The sequence below is a fragment of the Budorcas taxicolor genome, chromosome 7 (genome assembly GCF_023091745.1).
Source record: "Budorcas taxicolor isolate Tak-1 chromosome 7, Takin1.1, whole genome shotgun sequence".
NCBI lineage: Eukaryota > Metazoa > Chordata > Mammalia > Artiodactyla > Bovidae > Budorcas > Budorcas taxicolor.
Genome location: NC_068916.1, coordinates 43,109,287 through 43,131,603, shown reverse-complemented (window position 1 = coordinate 43,131,603; position 22,317 = coordinate 43,109,287). Strand labels below are relative to the sequence as shown.

General features: G+C 56.8%; 2 protein-coding genes across 3 annotated transcripts in view; both read right to left on the bottom strand.

Annotated features, from left to right (window-relative positions):
• Positions 1–1,367: 1,367 nt before the first annotated feature.
• Positions 1,368–8,755, bottom strand: WDR18 (WD repeat domain 18). 2 transcript variants are annotated; one of them, XM_052642900.1, is made up of 10 exons: positions 8,513–8,755; positions 7,390–7,500; positions 6,196–6,329; positions 5,861–6,002; positions 5,271–5,414; positions 5,117–5,181; positions 4,861–4,985; positions 4,568–4,734; positions 4,178–4,246; positions 1,368–3,900 (listed from the first exon to the last, which is right to left on the bottom strand). In XM_052642900.1, exons 1-10 carry the CDS (start codon positions 8,753–8,755, stop codon positions 3,769–3,771), a joined length of 1,332 nt encoding a protein of 443 aa, XP_052498860.1. In that variant the 3' UTR covers positions 1,368–3,768. The 2 variants fall into 2 exon arrangements, with proteins under 2 accessions (XP_052498860.1, XP_052498861.1); XM_052642901.1 differs by lacking the exon at positions 5,861–6,002 and having other exon boundaries at positions 8,513–8,727.
• Positions 8,756–15,532: 6,777 nt separating this feature from the next.
• Positions 15,533–22,317, bottom strand: part of ARID3A (AT-rich interaction domain 3A) — a 28,205-nt gene continuing 21,420 nt past the window's right edge. Inside the window, exons 4-8 of the mRNA XM_052644021.1 lie at positions 20,462–20,645; positions 19,919–20,166; positions 17,774–18,055; positions 16,138–16,236; positions 15,533–15,717 (exon numbers count right to left, since the gene is read on the bottom strand). Coding sequence (XP_052499981.1) covers positions 15,533–15,717; positions 16,138–16,236; positions 17,774–18,055; positions 19,919–20,166; positions 20,462–20,645 — 998 coding nt within the window. The remainder of the gene's footprint in view (positions 15,718–16,137; positions 16,237–17,773; positions 18,056–19,918; positions 20,167–20,461; positions 20,646–22,317) is intronic.

The following is a 22,317-nucleotide window of genomic DNA, read 5'->3' as shown; positions in this document are numbered from 1 at the left end:
CATTAACTCCATCACACACTTGTCATCTTTTTGCTGCTTTATTTACTTTATTTAGTGGGCAACTCTGGGAGACAGGGGTGAGCCTGGCTTGTTTAATGCTGTGTCTCCAGTGCTTGCACACAGTAGGCACTCTGCTTGAGCAACTGTTTGGACAAGGACACTTGATTACATGACTCCCCACTGCTCTAGAACCTTCCATAGCTCCCCACCACCTACCAATCCCTCAGCCTCCTACATTCTCTGTGCCTCTCCATGAGAAACAGCCCCTGGCATGCAGCAGATGCTCAGTGAGCACTGGTCAAGCAAGGGCCCCAGCGGCGCAGTGCATGGACTCCTCCCACTCCCATCCCAGGTGGGCAAGCAGAGAAAGCCTCCACAGGAGGGCAAGACTCTGCAGGGCACAGGGCAGCAGATCTGTCCAGATCATTCCAGCTCTAACGGATGAGTCTACACTCAGTTATTTTTTTCACACACACACACACACAAAATCTCCTTTTGGAGCCAGCGTTCGAGAGGCTCGGAACAAACTCCATTAGATGAATAAAAATGCCAGCAGCATAGATTGAATTTTGAGATGACTAATGAGGGCTGGATGGCTGACTGGCTTCCAGGTGACAAGGCCACCTCATCCAGCCACCTGGCCAGGCATCCCAGGACAAGGACAGTCATACCAGGGAGGCCTCCCCCACCCCATTCTTCTGGGTAAGGTGCTAAGTTGAAAAGGGCCCTCAGGGACCACCAGGACATTATTCCACCATGGGGAGAGATGCCTTTACCAGCATGAGTCCTCCAAAATAGGGACCCAGCCTGGGGAGGGACACTTCCTCACCCTAACATAGCCCTCAGCACAGTCATTCAATGGACATTGCTAGGGATGATTCTAGGAAGCAGGCACACACCAGGCAGCTCTTCAGGCCTTCCTGGGACTCATGTGGGGGCAGCCCCGGGAGCCCCCACATCTCCCCTCCCCCCAGGCCCACTTGGCCACTATCTCCCCATCTCCTGGGCCAGTGAAGAAGGGCCCTGATGGAAACTGGGACTGCCCCCATCTGGGTGACCCGCGGTGGGCGCCTGGCCTCTGCACCTCAGCTCCCAGCTTTACAGGGCATTGGTAGTAGTTCACATCAAACACAAAGACAGGCGAGGTTTTTTCCTTAAATGTGGTAAAATATATATAATGCAAAATTCACCATTTCAACCATTTCTAGAGTCTACAGCTCATGCCATTAAGCACATTCACATTGTTGTGCAACCAGCCCCACCGTTATCTCCAGAACTTTCTCATCTTTCCAAACAGAAACTGTCCCCATGAAACACTCCCCAACCCCTCCCCCAGCCCCTGGCCCCACCACCTACTTTCACTGTGGATCTGACTCCTTTAGGGACCTCCTGTGAGTGGGATCAGACAGTCCCTCCTTCTGGGTCTGGTTTATTTCACTAAGCATTATGTCCATCCTCAAGGTCCAACCAGGTTGTGGCACGTGTCAGAATCTCTTTTTAAAGGCTGAGTAATATCCCACCATGCAAAAGAACCACTTGCTCATCCATCATCTTTAGACAATTTGGTTGTCTCCACTCTTTGGCTGCTGTGAATCACATTGATGTGAACACGCATGGGTAAACATCTCTTCAGGCCTCCTGCTTTCATTTCTGTGGGCAAGGTACCTCTAGTGGGATTGCTGGGACACATGGTGATGGTTAACTTTTTGATGACTCTCCTATTTGCCAGGGTAGCTGTACCCTTTCACTTTCTCACCAATGATGCACAAGTGCTCAGAAGACACCTTCACCACATCCTGACACTTGTTTTTTAAATAACAGCTGTCCTGGTCAGGAAGGGTTTCCATCAACTCAGCCAGTCACCTGAGAATGTCAGATGCAGTCTGCACCTCCCCTTCTGGCAGTCATGGCCCAGGATTCAGGGTTAGGTTGGATTTCTACAGATTCTGACAAGTAACAGGAGTACTGACTGTGCTGGGCACCCACACAGATGCACACTGGCACCTGAAGACTCCTCACGAACCAAGGAGGGACATGTTTCCTTTGAGTGACAATACAAAGTCTCAGGGCGACAGTGGCTTGTCCGAGGCCACATGGGGATCTCAGGGAAAGGGGCCAGTGGGCTCCAGCCCTTACAGCCCACCAGGGACCTTCTCTGTACTCTGTGTGGCCTATGGAAGGGGGAAGGGGACCTTCCAGGCCCCCCATGAATTGGCAGCAAGGACAGCTCGGGCAAGGCTGGTTGCACATTGATTGGAAGCTCTCCCTAGGCCCTGCTGAGACTACCTCTCAGGCGTGAGTCATCACAGTGACCACCCCGGGGTGGGACCCACCATCCCTGCACAGGGGTGCACACCCTCAGTCCCACAGGGGCCATGAGTGGCCACGGTCCCCTCGGCTGCAGCCACAGACGTGTTGGGCAAGCCAGGAGGGACCCCAGGACCCAAGTCAGCAGCTGAAGGTCCAGAGCTGTGCTGAGGGTGCCCTGGAACTTCTGGGCAATGACAACAGCACCCCTACTGCTCAGGGAAGATGCCTGAGCCAGTGGAGGTGACCCCCCGAGGCTGGACCCCTGCCAGCTCCTGCCTGGGACTTGACCAGATGCAGAGAATAGTACCCAGGCCTCCACAACCAGCATCTCCTCTCAAGTCACTTAACTATGAGCTGAGTGCAGATGGGCGGGGTGCAGAGAAGCACCAGGCACAGGATGGCAGCACCTGGAAATGGGGCCATGTAGGAGAGATGGCCCTAGGCCCCAGGGGAGCCTCAGCCAACCCTGATGCCCTCCCCACCTTCCAGACCCCCTGGAGACCAAGGGGTGAGGAGGGGAACACTGAGCCCCCAGGTCCCCTTCCCTCACCCTGCTGCCAGGGACCAACCAGGAGCCCAGAGCCTGCTGGAACCTTATTCTTGTGGGGTGACTGCAACATGGAGGCCAGTAGGACTCCTTACCTGACTGCCCCAAGTAAACCTGTCTAGGTCTGAGGGCAAGGTGGGCTGTGAGGGGGTTGTAGGGCCCCAGGAGAGGACACCCATCAGCTAAAAGCAGGAGCTGCAGTTACTAAAGCACCGGCTAAGTCACATGGATTTTCCGGACCATTAAACAGACTGTCACTTAGGGGCAGCTTTCTGGAAGGTTCCATGGGAGGCTTAGGGCCCAAGTCTGGGCTGGGATCCAGGTTTCGGCTGGCAACTAGTGGCGTCCTCGTCTACCCTGCACAGTGTGTATGTATGTGTGGTGCTGGAGGAGGGGAGGTTGGCTTCTTTCAGGCCCTTGACACCAAGAACTTTCTGGTTGAGATGACTCTGGCCCAGAACTGGCTGCCACCCAAGAGTCGGCTGCCCAGAGCCAGGCTGGGGAGACAGGCCTGGTGTGACCACCCTGCTGTCCCTGAGTTACTCTTGCCCCGGGGACCTGGCCCAAGGCCCGGCCCCCTGGGAGCTGCACAGGGCTGGCAGGTGAGAACCCAGGCTTCTAGACGTTATGTCTGGGACTTGGACTCTGTGATAGCTGTGGCGAATCCCCCCGGCAGGTCCCACAGCGAGGGTCCTCAGCCCAGAGCGGGCACAAGGAGGCCGAAAGGTAGGATTTTAGGTCTTTTGTTAGAAATAGCAGAGCACTCATGTGACACGGCAGGTCACAGCAGGGCAGCCAGTCCACCCACCCTGGACTGAGACCCTGGTGGGGGTGCCAATCCAAGTGATAGGACCTTGCAGAGAACAGGCTTGGGCTGTGGGCTCTGCCGGCTGAGGGCGAGTCCAGACGTATCACTTGGTTGGGTGCGTGATGATGCGTGTGGAGAAGTCAAAGAGGTCACGGTTGATCTTGCGCAGGTTCCGCACCTCATCTTCCAGCTCAGTCACGCGGATCCGCAGCTGGTCCTGGCCTCCCAAGACGTTCTGGGGGAAGGGCGGGGCACTCAGACTGGGCCGGGGGGTGCTTAGACCTCTGCCCTGCTCTGAAGGCCACTGTCCCTACAGTCCAGGATGGCGAGTAGGGGTGCAGGTAGATCCTCTCCAGCAGCCTGAGCCAAGACTGCCCCTAGCAGCCCACCTGAGGTGAGCCTGGCCATCTTGAACCCAGCCCCTCACCCACCCTGGGCCTCTCCCCTCCAGGCTTGCTCTCCCACCTTTGGGCCCCACCCCTTCCCCATCTTGGGGTTGCTTCTCCTCCCACCTTCTCCAGCGTGCTGGACATCACCGCCTGCAGCTGCTCCACCCGCTCCAGATAGCTGGGCTCTGACCCCTGAAACACAAGAGCCGAGTCAGTCGGCCACTCCCAGAGATGGCCAGGCAGTCAGCTAATGCCTCCAGCCAGTGGGGACAGCCTGCCGGCCTGGCAAAATGGTTGGACCCTGCTGTTGTTCCAGGCCATTTGTCTCCTGCTGGACACCATCTGGGCACGCTGCTCTGGGCCAGTAGCCAATGCTGGGCACAGGCATCCATCAAGTCCCACGGAGGGGTGCAGAAGCCCCTGCAGTCTTGTGCGGTTCCGGGGCTCAGAGACAGCGGACAGAGCCCAGCCTCAGTGGGAAAGGGTGCCCTGCCCTTGCCAGGTGAGGCGTACCTGCTGGTGGAGGCCTAGGCGCAGCATCAGGCCCCCGTGGTGCGGCTCGTCCCCGTGCTCTGCGCCTAGCAGGTGCTTGTTGAAGTGGGGCAGGGGCAGGCCTGGTCTGAAGTCGGAGCTCAGCATGCTGACGGGTGCAAGCATGATGCACGCGTTGGTCACGGGGCCTGCGGGTGGGGTGGTGGAGGTGGTCAGGACCACCCTCAGCCAGGCTGTGCCCTCCACGAGGTGGGCCCTGAGTCCTTCCTCTGCCCTGCCTGGGTTTGGGGAGCAGTGGTGGTGGCCACACCCACCTTTGAGGGTCACTGTCCTGAGGCACTGCTGGCTCTGCACATCCCAGAGGCGAACAGTCTCATCGTGGGAGCCCGATAGCAGCACGCTGCCGTCCGTGGACACCGACAGGCAGGTCACCTGGTTCCTGATGATGAATGCATCAGCTGGCTCCCAGGATGCTCGGGCTGGGGGCGGGGCAGCAGCAGGACCAGGCCTGCATTTGTGCCCCAGGGCAGCAACCCCCCTCCAACCCCTGTCCCTGCCTGGTCCCCGCACCTGTGCCCTCTGAACACCTTCCCGTGCTCCTGCTCTGGCTGGAAGCTCTTCTCTCTCTGCCCGGGCTGCAGATGCAGGAGGGCAGGTGAGCAGGGGCCCGGCAGTGCCTTAGCCCCAAGCCTGTCCCCTGACCCTGCTGCCCATAGACACTCACCCAGGTACAGAGATCGACCTGGAAGATGGAGCCGTCGCTGCCGCCGCAGAACATGTAATGCTCAGCCAGGTCCATGGTCACAGCCAGGATGCCCACGTCAAAGAGTACGGACAGCAGCAGCTCACCTGAGGAGATCTCCCACAGCTGGGGGCGAGTGGCGGTGTGAGAGCCAAGGACCGGTTGGGAGGCTGGGTCCCACAGAACCTCCAACAAGCACTGTCGCCACAGAGGTCTCGGGGGCTCAGGGACCCTTGTCCACCACCTACTTCAGTGACTGTCAGCCCCCAGGACCCCAGCAGGTCAGCCCCGAATCCCCCAATCAGAACGAAGACCCTGAGGACGCCCTTGAATCCCCTAAGGCTTGGTCAGGAGCTGCCAGGAGCAGTGGCCAAGTGGGAATTTCCAAGCTGACACAGGCCTAGACTGTCCACCCTCTGGCCGTCCTTGAGGCTGGAAGTGTCAGGGGATCAAAAGCTGTCTGGAGCCGCCGGCTTGGAGGACATTATGTGCTTTCTCCCTTGGGCCAGGAACCCGCCAGCTGGGCTCAGCTCACATCCACTGCGGGGGACGTGGCAGGGTGAGGGTCCTACCTTCACTGTCTGGTCCAGCGAGGCGGTGGCCACCCGGGCTAGGGGCCCCCCAAAGCCGCAGTGCAGGTCTGTGATGGGGAGGGTGTGGCGAGACCAGACGTGCCGGGGGGCAGGGGTCCGGGAGGGGTCTGCCTGCAGCACGCTTGGGGAGGGGGTGGGCAGACCTCAGCGGGCATCTCCACGCCCTCACCTCATCTCCAGGTGGCAACCCGGCCCCATGTCCTCCTGGTACCAGCCCGCCTGACCCGGAGCCCTTTGCTTCCCGCCCTCATGGTCAAGGCCTTGCCTGCCCAGAGTCACAGCTGGACAAGTAGCCACTGGGGCCATGGTGCTACCTGCAGAGGCTCCAGGCCAGCACTAGGCAGTCCTTGCCCCCTGAGATGAAGTGGCTGCTGTCCCCCGTGAACTGCAGGCATGACACGTCCTGGTAGTGGCGGCTCAGGATGACCAGAAGGTTCCCTGTGGACACCTGGGGGGAGAGGCACTGGCTTGGTGGGGAGCCTGCAGGGAGAGCCTACCCCCATGGCCCCTGCACCAGGGCTTCGCAGCTCCTGTGACAAGCCGGTCACAGCTGCAAGCGACTGCCTTCTGAGCGAAGGGGTGGCACTGGTCACAACCGCAAGTGACCACCTTCTGATTTGGGGGTGGGGCTCTTGCTGGGAACCATGGGGGAGCTTGGGCTGCAGGAGAGGAGGCCCCTGGTGGCAGGGACACCAGGGAAGGGCTGGGCAGGGGTGAGAGGGCAGTGAAGCTGCGGTAGGATGAACTTCATCACCCAGATAAACGTGTCCACACCCCAACCTCCAAAACCTGTGACCTCACTTGAATATAGTCTTTGGAAATACAATCCATTTAGATAGGTGACAGGGGAGTGAGGTGACCACTGTCTCTGTGAGGACACCTGGACAAAGACACCCAGGCACTCATCCGCAGAGGGGAGGGGAGAAGGTCCACAGAGTACAGGAGTCAGAGCCCAAGCCAGAGAGGCCCTGTGGGGCGCCCCCTTGTGGTCATGATGCACGCTGGCCAGGAATTCTCCTAGAGGGTGGGTCCTCTAGGCCAGGCAGCCTCCACCTGCAGGGGAGATGGACCCCAGACTGTTCCCCCATCAAGAAGGGCCAACCACTGGCGAGCCACTGGAGCCATCTAATGATGGTGGACCAGCTGCTAAAATCTGCCCACACTCCCTGCACTGGCCTGACCACAGCAGAGGAGGATGTCTACCACAGGGTGAGTGCCTCAGTTTCTCTCCCTGCACTTGGGCAAGGCTTCCTAGTTTCAGAACCGCAAAGTGAGGTTTAAGAGCTGGAAGTGAGACTGCCAGCTCCCTCTCCCCTCTGCAACTGGTTGCCGGGCAGGGGTCAGGAAAGGCTTTGTCCTGGGATCTTGGACACTGCACTATGCGCAGGAAGGGAGGTGAGTGTCCCCCCAAACATAACAGCCTGTCAGTGACAACCCGCTCAGTGGTCTGACCAGCAGCCCACCAACAGGCTGAGCTCACCCTCGTGTTTCTGAGTCCCTGGGCTCACCTCCCACAGGTATATGTTCTCTGAGATCCCTGCCAGGACGTAGAGGCCATTGGGAGATGTGGTGAGGCAGGTTACTGGTCCTGGGCACATGATCTTCTGCTGAAGCTGGTCCTAGAGACAGAACAGGCCTCTGAGTTTCATCGGGGAGGAAGCTGGGGAAGGGGCAGGAGACAGCTGGTAAGTCCAGGAGTAGAAAGAAGGTGGGGGTGGGGAGGGAAGCAGGGGATGGGATACTCTGAGCAAATCCATGGTTCAGCAAAGACGGATCTACTTCAATTGATGCTATGCATTGTGGGGGTGGAGGCCTGTGGAATCTCCTTCAAAGCAGGACAGCACCTCTCTGGACTGGGGGTCAGAGGGACACCCGGGTGTTCGGGTGGAGAAGGCACAGAGGGTCCAGGAGGACCCAAAGGCCACTCAGCTTTTGCCCTAGTCCTGAATCCCCACTAAAGTGTCGCCTGGGACCTTGAGCCTCGGTTTCCAGATCTCTAAAATGCAACAACTTCTCAAGTGTGTGTGTGGACCACACCAGGAAAAGCCAGAACACAGAACCCATCCAAAGAGATGTTAGCTGGCAAAAGCAGGCAGCAAGCAACGTCAAGGGCTGTATTTTTAAGTTTCTCTAATCATGGGCCCTAATGGCCAAAGGTGGCGTCTCTGAGAACGATAAGTGCACTAGGCTCCTAAGTCACCCTTCAGCGGGCTCCCTCATGCCTCGGACCTTCAGCCTCCAAGCTCAGGATACCGACGGAACCCCTAGTGCAAACACTTTTCAACTAAATTTCTCGCCTAACACGCTGGCTCCCGCGCAGGGCCCCCAAGGGACCCACCCCCGGCGCTCCTTGTGCGCGTGCGCACCGCTACAACCCCACCCCCACCCCGAAGCAGCTGTCCACCTTCAGCTCGGCGTGTGCGCGCAGCGCCCTAGCCGCTCGCAATCACAACGAGCGCGCGACTCCCTACCTTCCCCCAAAAGACCCCAGGCCCGCGCGTGCGCAAAACACCTTAACGGGACTACCCACTCCTACCCCGGCTCAGGGTCCATGTAGCCTCCACCGCCCTTTCCCCCGACCCCTGAGCGCAGCGCAGCTCGCCAACGGCGCCCAGGAGCACGCCGCCGCACCTTCCTCTGCAGCTCCCAGGCGCAGATGTAGTTCTTGCCCAGCTGTGCGGCCAGCAGGTACTCGCCATTGAGTAGCGCCAAGCCGCGGGGCCCTGCCTGGCCTCCGCGGTACGTGAGCAAGTTGGCGCCAGAGTGCAGCTCCCACACAACGCAGCTCCATAACTGGGCCGCCGAGTCCGTACACACGGCTACCTCCATGGGCGCTGCCATCTTGCCTTCTCCACCGCCCCGGACGTGCGTCATCATCAGCGAGACGCGGGCGACTGCGCCGTGCCGGGTAGAGCGGCGCACAGGTTGCCTGGCTCACGGCGGCCGGCTGCCCTGCGCGTGCGCACACGCCTTGGGCGCGGGCAGGTGGCTTGGGGGGCTGTCCTATGAACCAGGCTGAGTTATCTTCCGGCTCCGCGAAAAATAAGGGGTGCACCGCCTGGTTAGAGCTCTTAGAAGGATACTTCTTCCAAAAATAGATGGCGAAACCAAGGCCTAGAGTCTCCTGAGAGCAGTTAGTAGCTTCAGAGCCTGGAGGTCTGGCTTGGCCGTTTGCACTGGCCGCTTTTGGCCAAGCACGCAACTTCGCAGATTACTCTTCATCTTCTAATTGTGCAAATACTGAGTACCGACCTCACAGGATCGAGACATTGCACGTAGAACAGGCTACGCTCCTAACATAACAGGTAGTGATAGTCGTGTCCGACTCTTTGCGACCCCATGGGCTGTAGACCACCAGGTTCCTCTTTCCATGGGATTTCCCTGGCAAGATACTGGAGTGGGTTGCCATTCCCTCCTCCAGGGGATCTTCCAGACCCGGGGGTCGAACCTATGTCTCCTGCATTGCGGACAGATTCTTTGCCGGCTAAGCCACCAGGGAAACCCCAACAAAACATGTAGCTGGCGTTCAAAACATAGCCAGTTAGATGTGTGTTCGTGGACCTACGGTCCGCCTCCCCCTGGACCTCGCTTCTTAGGGGGCCACAAAACCCACATTTTAATTTCAGCAACTTTGTGCAGGTGGAACAAATCGTGAAATCTAGGGAGCACTCAACCTCGCGTCAGAGCTGCCGGCTGCAGGCTGTGTCCGCAAACAGTACATTTAAAATAGGGAATTAGTTGCCAACCTTTGAAAAGGGAGAATTCGCTCAAAAGTCGCGGTCTCATGCCTGTCCTGGGCGGTGTACCCAGAAGCAGTATGGGGACTGGGTGCTGTGTATGTTCCCCAACCCCGCCGCGCGATCTAGGAGGAGAGGATGGGCAGGAGAGGGGAGGAGGGGGCCTTCCTGGAGAACAGGCGGCGCCGGAGCCGGGGACTCCGCAGGCCCAGGGCCGGCCGCCAGGTGGCAGTCTCGAGCCATTCACCGAGATGCCGGAGGGAGTTGATCAAGCCCCAGAGGCCAACAGCAACAAGCAGCAACCAGGGGGCGGGGCGTCAGGGGATGTCAGGGGTTACCGGCCAGATCGGTCGGAAGGGCTTCCCTGAACAGGTGTCCTGAAGAGAAAGAGGGACAGACGCGCGAACAACGGCCCTGAGGCTGACCGTGGAGGGGGGAGCTGGACATGGGGACCTGAGTTTTATTTTATCCCAGGGAAGTTGGGGGGAGGGGTGTGGAATGTGAAACTGAAGGACTGTTGTAAATTGGAGAGAGGTGAGTGTCCAAATCTCCAGAAGCTTCCAAAAGGGGAAACTGAGGCAAGTACTACCTAGTCTGAAGATGAATTGGAGCTAGAACCCCGGTTCCTCAAACTTTTTTTGTTCTTAATGTGAATAAGAAAAATGAAACACCTTGAATGGTTATTTTCATTTTCCGGATACCGGTTTCCCCAAACCACATCTTTCTTTGAATCTTGGGCATTCTGTGGAACCCCAGTTGAGAACGGTGACACCGTGCAGCTCCCAGGGGTGGGCCAAGATGGCCTTTTTCCAACCACCAACTCAGGGCTTGAACCCGGTCCTCCTGAGCAGAGGGGCAAGTCATTGCCCAGCTCTGGGCCTCAGTTTCCCCAGGGGCCAGTCGGGAATGCTGACTTGAACTCTGGGTCTGCGTGCTCCTCTAGGGAGGTCTCCCCTGGCTAAGTTCGCAAGCACCGGGGTTCCAGGAGGAAAGGTGGGCCCTGCAGGTGCGGGTCTCAGGGGGACCCGTTACAAACAGAAGTCGAAGACATGGAAGCCAGGGCATGGGCAGGCCAGGGCTCCGCTGGAGGGCAGGCAGCTGCGGTGCAGTCCCGGGCCCACTCCCTCCCCTCCTTCCCCTCCTTCCCTTACCCCTCTTCCCCTCCCGGGGGACCCAGCTCAGCTGGGCTGATGTGTGAGGTCAGAGGTCACCCCACCCCCAGCCTGGTTCCGGAATGAGGACAGACCAGTTGTGTCAGAAGGCCAGGACAAAAGCCACACTTTGGGGGCCTCTCGGACCACCCAGTCGCCAGACCTCCTTGGTGCCAGCCTGGCGCCCCGTCCCAGATCCACTAACACTCCTAGGCCTGAGGACGTAAGGGTAGGGGCGGGGCAGAACGGGGAAACCGAGGCACAGCGGTCTGCAGAACCGCTCTGGGTCTAAGCCCCCCAACCCTGTTCTTTATTCCCTACTCGGGTATTGAGCGCCTTCTGTTTGCAGGCTGAGGGTACACACTGCCCGGTCTCCCGCCCTCCCCACCTCTAGCCGGAGCCCGGGGGAGGGGGCATTCCGGGTTGGGGGCGGGGACCGGGAACCCAGGATCAAATCCAGCGCCTAGCCTGCTAAGTGCACTAATGGCGTTGCGGAAGGCTGATGACTCAAGCGAAAGCCCTCTTCTTCGGGCTCTGGGCTGGCTCCCGCGGCTCTGCTGATCAGACGTGGTTTTGAGTTTCACCTCCAGGGAGGCTCCCCCGGCCTACTCACAAGCACGGAGTGGGAGGCTCCGCGGGGATCTGAGAGGCTAGGGAGGAGGGGGACCCCCTCCTTGCATCCCTCCCCAGCCTCGGGGCTGTGTAACCTCAGGGCCTCTGGGCCCCTCTCTGGGCCTCTTCAGAGGAATGAAGATGCTGGACTGGCCGATCCAGTTTGCCCAGAAGGCCTTAAAAAAAAAAAGAAATCACTTTTACTTTACCTCCGTGATGGGGGAGGGCAGGGGTGCTCTGAGAGGCAGGTGGGTTAACCCCTGTCCTCTGAGTTCTTCAGGTCCCTCTGGTTCAGAGGCTGGGACCACGTGAATGGGCTAAGGGGAGGCGCATGCACCAGGAGGGGTGAATTGTTCTTCCTCACTCAACGCAGACTTGGGGGCTGACCCAGGCAGGAGGGACAGGCCCAGGCCAGCTGATGCTGGGGAGCCAGGTGGCAAGAGGCCAGTCCTACCCACCATTCGGCCACACTGACCTTGAGGCCATTAGGTCCTCTGTTCATGGGGTGGGGGCGAGAGGTAGATGAAGAAAGGATACTCAGAAAATGCAGAGGTTTCCCTCCCAGGTGTGTTGAGCCCGAGGGTCCCAGGGCTAAGTCTGCCTCTTGGTCTGGCGCTTACTTTGGGTCCCCAGGTCAAGTGTAGGTGGACTGAACCACAGCCGGAAGGCTGGGGGATGGGCGCTGGGTGGACCCATATGGCTGCCAAGACTGCCTGGGTTCCTCCTGGTGGGCATGTGGGGGTCCCTACATTTCACCCACAAGGGCCAGGCACTGCTGACTTGGGGGTGGGTCGTCCACTGCCCTCCCCCCACCATCACACCCACTGGAGGACATTGGGGATGTGGCTTAGTGGCCCTGGGGGGCACAGTCCCCACTGGGGGACCTCACCATCAGGCCCTCAGCCTCCTGCCACCAGGAGCAGAGTAGGGGTGGGGCGACGCCAAAAAAAACCCACCAGAGGAGCCGTTTTCTGTTAAAAGTCAGAAGTGTTTTGTCTTGTTTTAATATTTCATCAGCTTTACAGGGTTACAATTGTCTTAAATATTTCTGAAGTTTAAATACAATCTGCATAATAATGTTATAAAATGTAAACTTTCAGTGTTCCTTTAAATTTCAAAATCACACTTTTTTTTTGTCTTTTTTCCCCCCTTCCTTTTAATACCTGAATATCCTGCAAAAACTGAAATAAATCGTCACAGGCTGCCCTGCCACAGCCAAGGTGCGACAGGCTGAGCCCAGCCAGAGGTAGAGAGTAGTTTTACGTCTTTTTATTGGAAGGTTTTTTTTTCCCTTTAACCTGAGTTCAGGCGTGCTCCCCACGCCTTCTGACAAACCCCAGAGAAACTGAAATTTCACAATTCAGGCATGAAAGGCTGAAGTCGTGTTTGCCAAGAAAAAAATGCAGAAGCAAAATTAAGGAAAAAAAAAAATGGTGGTGGGCAAAAATGCTAACAGTGAGAAAAGTGACTGTACAAACACACAACTATTACAAACCAACCCGCCACCCCATGCCCACCCCCCACCCCCGCCCGCCCCCCAGCTGGACAGCTACAGACCTGTGGCCAGTTTGGAGGTCACAAGGAAGGTTCTAGAAGCAGCCCGTCCACAAGCATCAGCAGATCAGGGGTACCCCTCAAGCCCCTCTCCACCCTGAGTTTGGGGGGTCCCCATCCAAGGCATGCTGCTAAGCCCCACCTGTTCAGGAATGAACAGCACTCAACCCCGGTCCCCCCGGGTTTGCATAAGGGGTGCTAAGTGCGCCCCAGAAACCCACACCAACAGGCATCGGTGGGGCTGGGAGTGTGGGGGTGCTGAATGGAGCGACCTAGGCAGAGGCAGGGCCCCTTGGACCCTCTGCTATTTCCATGGCCGGTGGGTCCCCCTTCTGGGCCCATGCCCTCTTCCCTACAATCATCAGCGTTGCCCAGCACCACAGGCACACCCTGAGTCAGACGCAGGGGGTGGGGGGGCGTCGCCCGCACAACGCTCTGTCCCCTAATGCCAGGTCCCCACGACACAGGTCGATGCAACAGCACACGTGTGGGACCCTGAGCGGGGGGCTAGGGAGGTGGGAACCTGGGCGGGGGTTTTGGCATCAAGAGTCAGACCTGAGGTAGAAACCAAAACTCGCAGCAGACACCCCCCACTCTATGAGGCCGGCAGGAAGGGGGTGGGGGGCAGAGGGCAGCCCCGCACACTATGGGTCAGGTGAGGGGAGAGCAGAGAGACAAGGGGGGACGGCAAACAAGGGGGGCAGATTGTGTCTGGGAACAAAAGGATCCCCCTCCCACAATGATTGTGCCGCTGCAGAGGGAGACTACAGGAGGAGAGACCCTTCCAGAAGCAGGAAGAAAGGCCCAAGCCCTGTGCCACCCTCTCCTGGGAGGGTGGGGGGCGTCAGCGACCCTGAGATACACCAAAGAAATGGGTTCCCTCCCAGAGACACACCTCACCCCACAGGAAGGCAAACCCGACGAGACTGGGGGCTCAGGACCACCCCCAAGGTCTCCAAGGCAACAAGATGACGCCTGGGTTGGGAGAGAGCAGGCTGCTGGCGGCGCCCCGCCCCTCCGGGCTCGTTAGGCCGGGCTCCCGGGGTCCAATTAGTTTCCAGGCTCACCTGGGAACAGCTGCGTTCTTCCCAGCCCACCCCCACCCTCAGAGGGACGTGGAAAAAGCACTACCTTGCGGGAGGCACAGCCCCAGCCAACACTACCTGGTCCCACGGACGGAAGGAAACTGGGCCCCCAAAAGCGCTCCTGGGCTTAAGGAGGACGGATGTGCAGGCGCCCTCAACCCCCAGCTGCATCCCACCAACGCCTGCCTTCTGACCCGGGGAACAGGGTTGAGGCGGGGAGGAGTGCAGGCCCCACCTCGGCCTGTAGTTCCTCGAGCCACTGCAGGGCTCCCAGCAAGTATAGAGGGACAAAGTTAAAGAGATGAGAATGGGGATAGGGTGGGGTGAGGGGGTTAAGGGTGCCATGGCCCCAGAAACCTCACCCTGAGCTAAGGCCGGCTCACACCCATCCCCCAGACATGGCATCCCCAGAAGCAGTGCTCTCAGGCAAGGCCAGTCCCCAGGCCGTGTTCATCCCTGAGACAGGAGCCTGGGGCTGGTGGGGGAGCACCCCCCACCCCAGCAATTTCTCCTTTTGAGTTAAGACTTCGGGGCTCCTGAGAGAGGAGCCCAGCCTGAAACACAAGTCTGGTGACATCTAGCATTCAGCATCCCTGCCCCTCTTCCCCCAGGACCCCACCATGAACCCCCACCCTAGCCAGCCCAGCCCAGCCCAGAGCACCTGAGTTCATCGGCTCTGCTGACTCCAGCCCAGGCATCCAGTGTCCTGGGCCCACTGCACCACAGGAAATGCACAACCGAACCCAAATCAGTCATGGGAAAAATAAAGGGTATTACTTGTGGGTTTTTTTGCCTTTTTTTTTTTTCCTTTTTCAAGTCCAGTTTCCCTGAATGAACACAAATATATAGATATATATATCCTTTTCCTAGGTTTGATTCCTCCCCCAAGAATAAAATAGAATATTTACAAAACAAAACCCCTAAAACCTCTTAAAAACCCTATAGAGTTTGAATTTCACTATTTCTTTTAAAAAAAACAACAACAAAGTTCCCAAAAGCAACAACAAAAAAATTCAACTGATCTTGGCTCAGGGGTTTCATTCAACACAAGGAGCTGGGTGTGGTGAGTGTGTGATAAACAGACAAAAAAAAAAAAAGCAAAGAAAAAAAACAGATAAAAATGAAAAAACACAGTGCAGGGATGTATGAGGTAAACAGGATTGGCCTGTTGAAACCAGACGCCAGTCCACGTGGGTCCACCAGGGCTTCAGGAGAGCCCTAGTAGACATTTGCCTCTCTCATTTCTAATTTCCTTTGATATTCTCACAATTCATCTCTGAATGTCCGAAACCTGAGTAATTCAAGTGTTCCTTGGTTTTCCCCTGTTTTATTAAATTTTCTTTATATATATATATATGTATATATATTTTTCTTTTCTTTTTGGCGTTAAGCTGTCGCTCCTCTGTGGATACCTCCCCTCCCCACCCGTATCTTCCGCCATCCCAGCCCCTGCTTGGCCCACCTGGACCCCCTGCCCAGTCTGGCAGGTTCCCAGGATGGGGAGTGTAGCGGTTAAGGCAATGAGTTGTTTGAGGTAGATGTGGGGGGTGCAGACATCCCCGCCGGCCCTGCCTGGCTGCCTGCACTGCTGCTGCTGCTGCTGTTGGTCCCGCTGTTTCCGCCCCGGCTGCTGCTGCCTCCACCTTTGCTGGGAGCGGAGGGTGGCGTGGGGGCCGGTGGCTGGGCAAACAGCACTCCTGGAGCAAGGACAGGAGGAGAGACAAGTCGAGAAGAATGTAAAAGATCACATGACAGGGGCAAGCAATTCCTGAGCAATTCCCAGCAAAGTCCCTCTCCCCCAGGACACCACCACCTCCTCAAGCCTTCCCTCATGGGGTCTTTACAGCAACAGAGCTGTTCTGTGTCAACATCGCCACCTGGTGGCCTACAGGAGTCATGGGTCTGACCACATTATTTTTGAAGTACACAACAGGTGATATGACCATGCTGAGCACTTAGTACTTGCTGAGCACCTGGCTAAGTATAAGACACAGACTATCTCTCATACTCTAGTCTCATGAGGGAAGAGCTCTGCGCTTAAGCCAGCCACACCCGACAGGCAACCAAGATTCCGGAAAGACATGGTCAAGGTGGGCATGAACGCTAGGCCAGCCTACCTGTGTACATGATTCCATTAATCTCTACTGACATGCTAATACTGTTGCTGCCGTTGGTGCTGGTCAGGTTCGCAGCCGAGTCCTGGCGGCTCTCGGAGGCTGCGGGAAGAAGAAAAAACACCCTTGTCACCGTAAACCAGCCCCCATGCAATGAGGTGTATCATGTGGGTCATCCCCACGAGATGTGAAGCTTTCCAGAGCTTCAGACCTGATCTCTCAGCAGCGCACACAGTAGGTATTCAACAAATACTTATTGAATAGGAATGTATTTGTCTCGAATTTGCTTTTTTGTATGACTACAACTTTTGTTTTCCCCTAATAATTAAAAAAATTTTTTTTCTTAAAAGTTTTTGGCTTCACTGCAAAGCAGGTGGGATCTTAGCTCCTCAACCAGGGATGGAAGTCTCGTGCCCACTGCAGTGGAAGTGGAAAGTCTTAGCCACTGGACTGCCGGGGAAGTCCTTTTCTAATAATTTTTATTGGAGAATAGTTGATTTACAATGTTAAGTTTTTCAGGTGTACAGCATGATTACAAGTCTTAAGCAATGTGCTTGTGCTTAGTCACTCAGTTGTGTCCGACTCTTTGCGACCCTATGGACTGTAAACCGCCAGGTTCCTGTGTCCATGGGGATTCTCCAGGCAAGAATACTGGAGTGGGTTGCCACTCCCTTCTCCAGGAGATCTTACTAATCCAGGGATCGAACCTGGATCTCCTGCATTGCAGATTCTTTATTGTCTGAGTCACCAGGGAAACCCAAATCATATCATTCTTTTTAATGGCCAAAGTATTTCAGCCTCAGTTCATTCATTCCCCTACTGATGGACACACTAGGGACATTGTGCAAACATCTGCAGTGAACATCCTTGGACACATGAGTTTCCCTGAGCCCTTGCATCAGCTCTGCTCTAGACACCAAGCAGAATCAGCCAGTCCTGGGGCAAGTACATCTTCTGTCTTTAAAAGAGATTCCCAGGACTTTCCTGGCAGTCCAATGGTTAACACTCCATGCTTCCAATGCAGCAGGCACAGGTTTGATCCCTGTTCAGCGAACTAAGATTCCACATGCTCCGAGGCACAGCCCCCTGCCCCCCAAAAAAGACTGCCAAGTTGTCACCTGTTTACAGGCCCACAAGCAGGACCAAGGGGGCCCATTTCCACCACATCCTGACCAACATTTGATATTATCAAACTCTGATGGATGAAAAATGGTATCCCCTAGTTAACTTGCGGAGCCCCAAAGAGATGGAGTTGAACAGTTTTTCCTACTAGTTTATAAGCTGTGCTCCCCAGGTGACTCAGTGGCAAAGAATCCATCTGCCAATGCAGGAGCCACAGGAGACGTGGGTTCAATCCCTGGGTTGGGAAGATCCCCAGGAGGAGGAAATGGCAAACTACTCTAGTATTCTTGCATGGAGAATCCCATGGACAGAGGAGCTTGGCAGGTTATAGTCCGTGGAGTTGCACAGTTGGATACAACTGAGTACGCATGATGAGTCCCAGCTGCCCATTCCTTATACTGGTCTGTTTACCTTTTTTTCTTTTTGATCTGTAGGCACTCTTTACATATGTTGGCTACGAGGCCCTACTCTTGTGCTTGTGCAAGAAGCACAGAGGGTCTGAGCGCCAGGGTGGTACCTTGGCTGTTGATCCGGATGCTCATAGGCAGCTGTGCCGTCATGGCCAGGAAGTTCTGCTGAAGTGCCCGCTGCATCAGCCGCTGCTGCTCCTCTGCCACCAGAGCCATCTTCTTCTCAGGAGGCTCCCCAGACTCCAGTTTCTCCCGAAGCTGCTCCAGGGCAGCCGCCTGTGCTGCCACGGCCGCTTGGGCTGCTACTGCCTGGGCCGCCACCACTGGGTGACCTGCCAGGGAGACTGGTAGGCGGCCGGGGACTGTGATGGGCATGGCTGCATCCTCCTCTGGACAGGAGAGAAGAGGAGTTGGTGGCCAGAACGGAATGGTGGTAGCTTAGTCCCTGCCTCCCACACAAGGCAGGAAGGTGCTTCCTTGAATACCTCCCCTGATGGGGTGCTCATTTCCTCTCCAGGGATGAAGTGGACAGGTTTTGGAACAAACACAAGTGCTAAGAGCCTTTCTACTCTCAGGTTGACATCAAATACCACCATAATGGTAACAGTACTAGTGATGGTAACAGTATACAGTACTGCTTGGCGTTATTAAGTAGTATTATACAGAGAGTAGTATTATACGGAGTAGCACATGTTACATACACATATAATACTAATTGCAACAAGAGCTCGCCACATTTTGTCTAAAGCACTTAATGTGAACCATCTCAACAACCCCATTTCTACCTAGACACCCTCTTCCCCACTTTACTGCTGAGAAAACCAAGGCTCAGAGAGGATGGATAACTTTCCTGAGGCCACTGAGCTGAAGAGAAGTTGAGCTGAAATTAAACGCATGGAGCCTAAACCCAGAACCAGCTCTGGACCATTCCCCTCTCCAGCGGTTGAAACAAACACCCCATCATTCCCACTCACTGGTCCCACTGTGACCCACTCTCTCTTCTCCCAATTCTTCCTCCTGAGTCTCTCCCTGGTGGCCGGGGGCTGCCTCTCCAGGATGGACCCCATTGCAACTTTTGCACTTGCCAGCCCCTCTGCCCTGGAGTCTCTGCAGCCACCTCTGCTACTCTCGGCTCCAAGGAGCCCCTCGGACCCATTACAATCATCTTTCCCCAGCTCCCTCATGAGCTCCATCGGGTTCAGATCTCTCTTTTGTCCCCCACTGTCCTCCTGAGCTCCAGCACAGGCTCACAGAGAACGGATGCCTAATGATATTCACAGGTATGGCTGTGACTCCCCGAGGCTGGGGCAGGGTAAACAGAGGCCCATAGAGGTTGGAGGGAGCTGACACTGGTGAGATCTCCTTCACCCTAGATCTAACCAGCCCTGAATTCTCAGGGTGCTGAGTGGATCACCCTGGATCCCTGGGCCAAGTCTGTGACATAGGGAGTCGCAGTTCATGTGGCAGATGGAGAAACGGGACCTCGGACAGGCGCACCGGCCTGCTTGAGGCCAGGCCGCCACATGAGCTGTTGGTGATTCTGTGTTAGGAAGGATTCAGAGGCTCGGTGATCGACTGTTGACGTCTGCCATGGATGGGGTCTAGGGTGTTGCACGCTGGGCATTTTACACACCAAAGGTCCCCAACAACTCCACAAAGGTATAATCTCCTCCACTTTACCCATAACGAGAGCTAGGCTCAGAAAAGGGCAGTGAGCACTGAGCAATAGCTCCGAGGATGATTACAGTCAGTTTGATGACCCACACTGGGACCATGTGTTCAGAAGAATTCTAAAGCTCAAAGGGAAAAGAATACAGTGATCAACTAGCAATGTCTGTCACATGCAAGGACTAGAGATATCCATGGGCAGCAGCCTGGACCAATGCTACAATAAAAATGGCAGCAATGTCTGCCACGGGCAAAGGATAGGGCATGGTTTGCCTTGTCCACCTTGGCACAAAATTGGAGGTAACAACTATTGATTCGTGATGTACACCAAGGGCACAGGTTTAGGGGAAACAAATTGATTAGAGATGTCTGCCTGCCATGGGCCAAGGCTGGAAGGAACAGCAGTTGACTAGTAATATCTGCCACAGGCATACAACTAGTGGGTAGGGAGCCCTCTTCCACACCCACTTTGGGGCCTATCTTCCTGGTCACCCAGAAAGGGAAAGAGACATCCCCATCCCTAGGTCACACTGCCAGGCTAAAGCAGAGTCATGATCAGGCCCCAGGCCCTGCGCAGCCCTCACCTTTTTTGATCTTGGGGGCTGGGGTGATGGAGCTGCCGTTGGTGCTGGCGGCCAGGCCCAGGGAGGACACAGGCAGCTTGGGCGAGGACAGCATGCTGTGGGCCCCGCCCGGCGAGTAGGCAAAGAGGGAGCCCCCAAAGCTCTGGCGCCGGCCCTCCCTCCGATTGCTGTCGATGGCTGCCTGGAGCTCGTTGGGGTTGCTGAGGCCACGCTTCTCACACTCGTAGGGGTACAGGTACTTCATGTACCTGTAGGCAGGGACAAGAGGCAGGATGGCACCCAGGACACCTTGGGGGTCTGCATGAAGCCAAGCCCCACCTCCCTGCCTGGATGCCCACTGGTCCTCTGAGCCCCTGTCCTCACCTATGCTGTTTCCTCTGTCGTGATGCCTGTCCTGCAGCACGTCCCATACCCACGACCGCCACCTGGCTAATTCTTGAGCACTCAACCAGCAGGGCCTAAAGGCTGGGACTTTCTGTGACCCCCTGGTCTGTGGTCCTTTCTGCCTAGGGTCCTTTCTGCATGGCGTGAGCGGGCACTTACTGGGTGCGCAACGTGAAGGCAGCGCTGGTGATGGACGTGGGCAGGTTCAGTCCCTTGGTGATCTCTCGCCACAGCTTCTTGTTGATGACCTCCACCAGGCCGCCCTTCTCTGTCACCAGCACGTACAACATGAACAGGTCGAGCACCTGCTTCGCCATGATGGGGATGCGGTTCACAGGTGTCCCTGTGGAGAGGGGGGTGCTGTCACTTGGCACCCGGTACATCAGTGAGAGTGGGTACTCTTGGCACAGCTGACCCAAGGCAGCTGGCCCTCTGGAGGGCTACCCCTGGCATTATAGGGGGTAAGGAAGCATCCCTGCCCTACCCAGTGTGACACCCAGCATCCCCTGGGGGCAGGGTCACTGGGTCAGACCCTAGCTTGCAAGAGCCCCAAGGCGGCTGTGTCTCTCAGTGTTTCCATCAGTGATCTGGGTTCATGCTGTTCATCTGGGGATGAGGGGGTGCTGCAGGGCTAACCTGGGGGCCCAGCATGAGAAACACAGTCTCTGTTATTCCTTCTACAACCAACAGCTACTAAAACAACTCGGCTGTGTTCCCAGAGGCCGGCTCCCTCCAGGTTCCCCAGGGCTCTGCAGTGGGAAAGGGGGACTGGTTAATCTACTTTGCAGTTTAGATAGCAGAGAGGTGGGCCAGGCAGGGGAGAGGGGCCCCTCCCTGCAGGCCTTCTCCCCATTTCTGCCCACCCTGATGAGCTCCTGCAAACATGCCTCCCAGCCAAGGGAGCCCCCAGGTCTCAGGTCAGTCTGCCTGGCACCTTCCTGGCTAACAGTGGAGAAGCCCCCAATTATACTTCTCCCCTGGGCAGTGAAATTACAGGTTTACTGTCTGTGGTCCCCACACTGGCCTGCTCACATGGAGAACCCCACCTCATGCCCAGCCTGACATACAGCAGGTGTCAATAAACAACTGTGAAGGCTGCTGGGCCTCTATCGTGGCCCTGAGGGCAGGCCTGCCTCCCCTGCAGAGATGGAATCTGGCTCCCGCTCCCTCTGCTCCCACCACTCCCTCCGCCCCCACTATAGTGCCCTGGACCTGGGACCCTGATTTCCTCTCCCCAGCCCCAGCAGGACATCTCAGAACCACCTCCTGCCAACCTTGGCTGCTTCCTAAGTCGCCAAATCCCCAAGGAACAAACACAGCCTGGAGGCAGGGTGGTAAGATGGGCCTTAGATCCCCCACTTCATTTTCCAGCTCAAGAAGGAGAGAGACAAGCAATACCAGGTGTCAGTGGCACACCCTGCCCCAGAGGAACCCCCAGCGCCCACGTGGCCCACCTGGGATGCTAACTTAGGCTCTGAGTTGGGCTTCTCCCAGGACCCTGGACCCTGGGCCCTGGCTCAGCAGCAGGCGGATGTTTATAGAAGACGCAGGGCTGGGTGAGCACAGAGAGGCATTGATGGAGGCAGGCAGGGGGGTGATAAGGAAGGGCGGAGAGGTTGTCAAGGAAACAGCAGGAGGGTGGGGTGCAGGCAGGACCCCTCCCCCACTTCTAGCCCCGGAGATTCTGGAGAACCATCCAGTTGGAGGCTTTGACTTTGTGATGGGGCAGGGGAAGGAAGAATTACTGTCCCCTTGGAATGAAGGGAAGGGGCTTGTGGGATGCAGGACATGATATCCAGATTCTCAGCCCCAAAGCCCTCCAGCCCAATTACAGATAGAGGGTTCAATAGGAAGGGGGGAAAGCAGGGCCTTGGAGCTGGGTTCTGAGGGATGCATAGGAGTTTGTTGCTTCCTGTCCTCAGGAGCACCTGGCTCCTGAGGGAGGAGGCAGGGCTGGACACAGACCCTGAAAGCCCAGGTGGCCAGGAGCTGGGGACTCAGAGAACCTGGCCTCA